Here is a 2,670-nt window from a genome sequence, read left to right as displayed (position 1 = left end):
GCTGGTATGTCAACTAAGCATGGCAGTAAGGCACTGAGAGTATTGCTTTGTCTGGGCTGTTGGTGGTTTAAGGCTTTGATATGGCTTTTGGAATTAATTTGGGGTAAGATTCTTTGACCAATGTGTTTCAGGTCAACTGCAAGGTTGCTGGTTGTATTTGGAATGCTGATGTGTAATGGCAACTTCTTTTCTTGACAGGATTGTGTTCCTTTGCTCATTGTTTGCAGAACACTCTAGTTTTACATGGGCTCCACGTGGTAAGGCATGAACACAAAACGTTGTCACTTTTGTCAGACCAACCTTCAAGTTTGGCACTGAATCTATAACTTCCCTTCTGTTTAGATGCCCAGAGAGTAAGAGGCTATGGGTTTTCTGGCTCTTCCAGAATGGAAGTTGAGCAGAGGCAACCAGGTGGCAGCTATCCCCAGGATCAATTCAGACCAGCCTCTCACACTTCTGGTTCGGTCCAGAGTGAAGCTACTTACCGCGGGACTGGATACAACACACTCGGAGGGTTTGCTCCAAGCTCCCTCCAGCCAGCCCCAAGGGGCTCTGGATCTATCCCCAGCAGCTTTACCTCCGCCCAGACAAAGGGTAAGAGGACCCGTGCCAAGAATACTGACATTAGACTCTCTGGTTCTATAGCCAGTGGATCCTCTGTCACCCACAACAAGCATCAAACCAAGGCCAGCAGAACCTATGGTCAAAGTGTCACTGACCCCAGTGCATTAAGGCCAGTTTCAAGTTGGGAGGTAAAGAGAATCCAGGCCAACACTCTTCGTACTGTACAGCCTCACTCCGGCAGCTCTGGACTAGTCCAGAATCCTGATGTTGTGTTTAATGTCCAGAGTAGAACTGCCTCTAACCTGAAACCATCTACTCCTAACTATGGCTCTACCCAGAATGAATTCAAGTTCTCCACCTCCAGACAACCCAACCAAGGCCTTGTCCAGACTCTGAGTAGAGGAGCCCCCAGCCTCTATGGTCAAACTGCTACCCACACCACCTCCCTCACCCACTATGTCCAGGACCTGAAGCAAGGGAGCAGCTTCCCTTCCCTGGCTTTCAAGGGACCAATGGAGATCTCTGCCCGGTCAATTTCCACTCCTGACCGTGAAGTTCCCTCAAGTGGTTCTTCACAAACTTCATTTGGACCAGGTCCTCTGAGTTCTGGTTCTACTGAAGGTGGGAGTGCAACAAAAAGCTACAAGCCTAGCTTCTCCCAAGATGTCATGCAATACCAGAGCAACTCTGCCAGTAGAAGTGTTTCAACTTCCAATCAATATGCCCAAACCTCTGGCCAGAGAATAGATGGAGCCTCTACCTCAAGTCGCGGCATGCCTACTTCTAGCCTGGCCTCTCGCTCCAGTCTTTTTCACCCCAGCTCTACAGCTAGTGGAAACTCCTATGGCGCCTACAAGCCTGGCTCTGACCTTGGTGCAACACCAAGCCAAAGCCTGTTTACCTCTAACCAAGGTGGAAGGGGTTCAACATACAGCCAGAATCTCCTTGCAAAACCTGCCCAAGGGAAGTACGGACAAATGTCTGCTCAGTGGGGAGCTACAGGCCCAGCTATGCTGCCAGTAGTGGGCCAGTCTCCAGCCTCTTCAGTTCTACCCAGGCTGCCAGTTCAACATTCATCCAGAATGCTCCTGCCACAGCCCAGAAGCCAAGTGTCTCTAAACCTGTCCCCAGTCAACGCTATTTGTTCAATGCAGTGAAGTCCAACACTAGCTCTGCCAGACGTCCCACCCAGAGCCTCTTGTCTAGCAGCTATGGCCCTACCCAGAGCAGGACCAGCAGTGCCAGCTCGATCAACCGTCGCCGCTTTGGCCTGACCATCATGCACAGCATCCCAGAATTGTACGGTGGATCTACAATCCACCGGCTCAAAGACCTTACTCGGTAGATCTGTTACCACCAGTTGAGGTGAGATTTCAGTTTCTCTGTATTTTTTTATGCCATTTAGGCTGTTTAGGTTTACATAGGCAGTTCATTGATCTTTTTGCGACTGGCTTAGTCAAAAGATCAGAATTTGGCTGCCTGTGTAAATGCAGCCTTGGCACCTGTCTCTGCTTTCATGTATGCTTGTTACTAATCTTTTTGTCTTCTAGGTGCTGTGACCTGGAAGTGTTGTCAGGACTTCTCTACTTCAATTGTTTTAAATAAAATGTATTAATACATATTGGTCTTTATCTATTTAATTAAGTGTTTTCAGACCAATGTTTTGAATGCCGCCAAAAGGGATGTCAGTGTTGTGGTAACTAGGTTGCTTGTTCCAGTAGAAGAAATGTTGGCTCTCTGGCATTTGACAGGATCTTTTGCATCACTGGACCTCTACAATCAATGAGCCTGAATCAGTTTTGGGCCTGATGCCCTTAATATTAATGGTGACTCTAATGCACTTGCTTTCTATCTCACTAAACCCTCTGAAAGTTCTCTGAAGTATTTAATTAAAACCTTTTATGGCTGCTGTCCCTGTACAGGGATCAACATCAGGGGAAATTTCAGAGTGACAACTAATAGTACTCGCCTAAAACACAAACTTTCATTAAAACACACATGCAGGCTGGGATCACGTGACCCTTGAACGAGATGGCCGCATGAACTAAGAGTTCCGCACAAGTAGTTTCCAATTCCTAATCTTACCTCCACTCCAAGTTCACACTC

The 2,670-nt window shown here is 47.6% G+C and overlaps 1 protein-coding gene across 1 annotated transcript; it reads left to right on the top strand.

The window, feature by feature from the left end:
* On the top strand, window positions 1-2,183 carry LOC123997703. Its single transcript, XM_046302189.1, has 4 exons — window positions 1-103; window positions 199-257; window positions 343-1,929; window positions 2,115-2,183. Exons 1-3 carry the CDS (start codon window positions 81-83, stop codon window positions 1,719-1,721), a joined length of 1,461 nt encoding a protein of 486 aa, XP_046158145.1. The 5' UTR covers window positions 1-80; the 3' UTR covers window positions 1,722-1,929; window positions 2,115-2,183.
* The last annotated feature ends 487 nt before the right edge of the window (window positions 2,184-2,670 follow it).

This window comes from Oncorhynchus gorbuscha, linkage group LG15 (genome assembly GCF_021184085.1).
Source record: "Oncorhynchus gorbuscha isolate QuinsamMale2020 ecotype Even-year linkage group LG15, OgorEven_v1.0, whole genome shotgun sequence".
Taxonomy (NCBI): Eukaryota; Metazoa; Chordata; class Actinopteri; order Salmoniformes; family Salmonidae; genus Oncorhynchus; species Oncorhynchus gorbuscha.
Note: the sequence above shows the minus strand (reverse complement) of the source record. Positions and strands in the feature narration are given on the sequence as shown.

Excerpts from the sequence above, each read along its gene's own strand:
- LOC123997703 (XM_046302189.1), top strand. The coding sequence starts at position 81 with ATGGCTTTTGGAATTAATTTGGG. Across the intron at positions 104-198 it reads GCTTTTGGAATTAATTTGGG|GATTGTGTTCCTTTGCTCAT; the intron begins GTAAGATTCTTT and ends TTTTCTTGACAG. Across the intron at positions 258-342 it reads TTTTACATGGGCTCCACGTG|ATGCCCAGAGAGTAAGAGGC; the intron begins GTAAGGCATGAA and ends CCTTCTGTTTAG.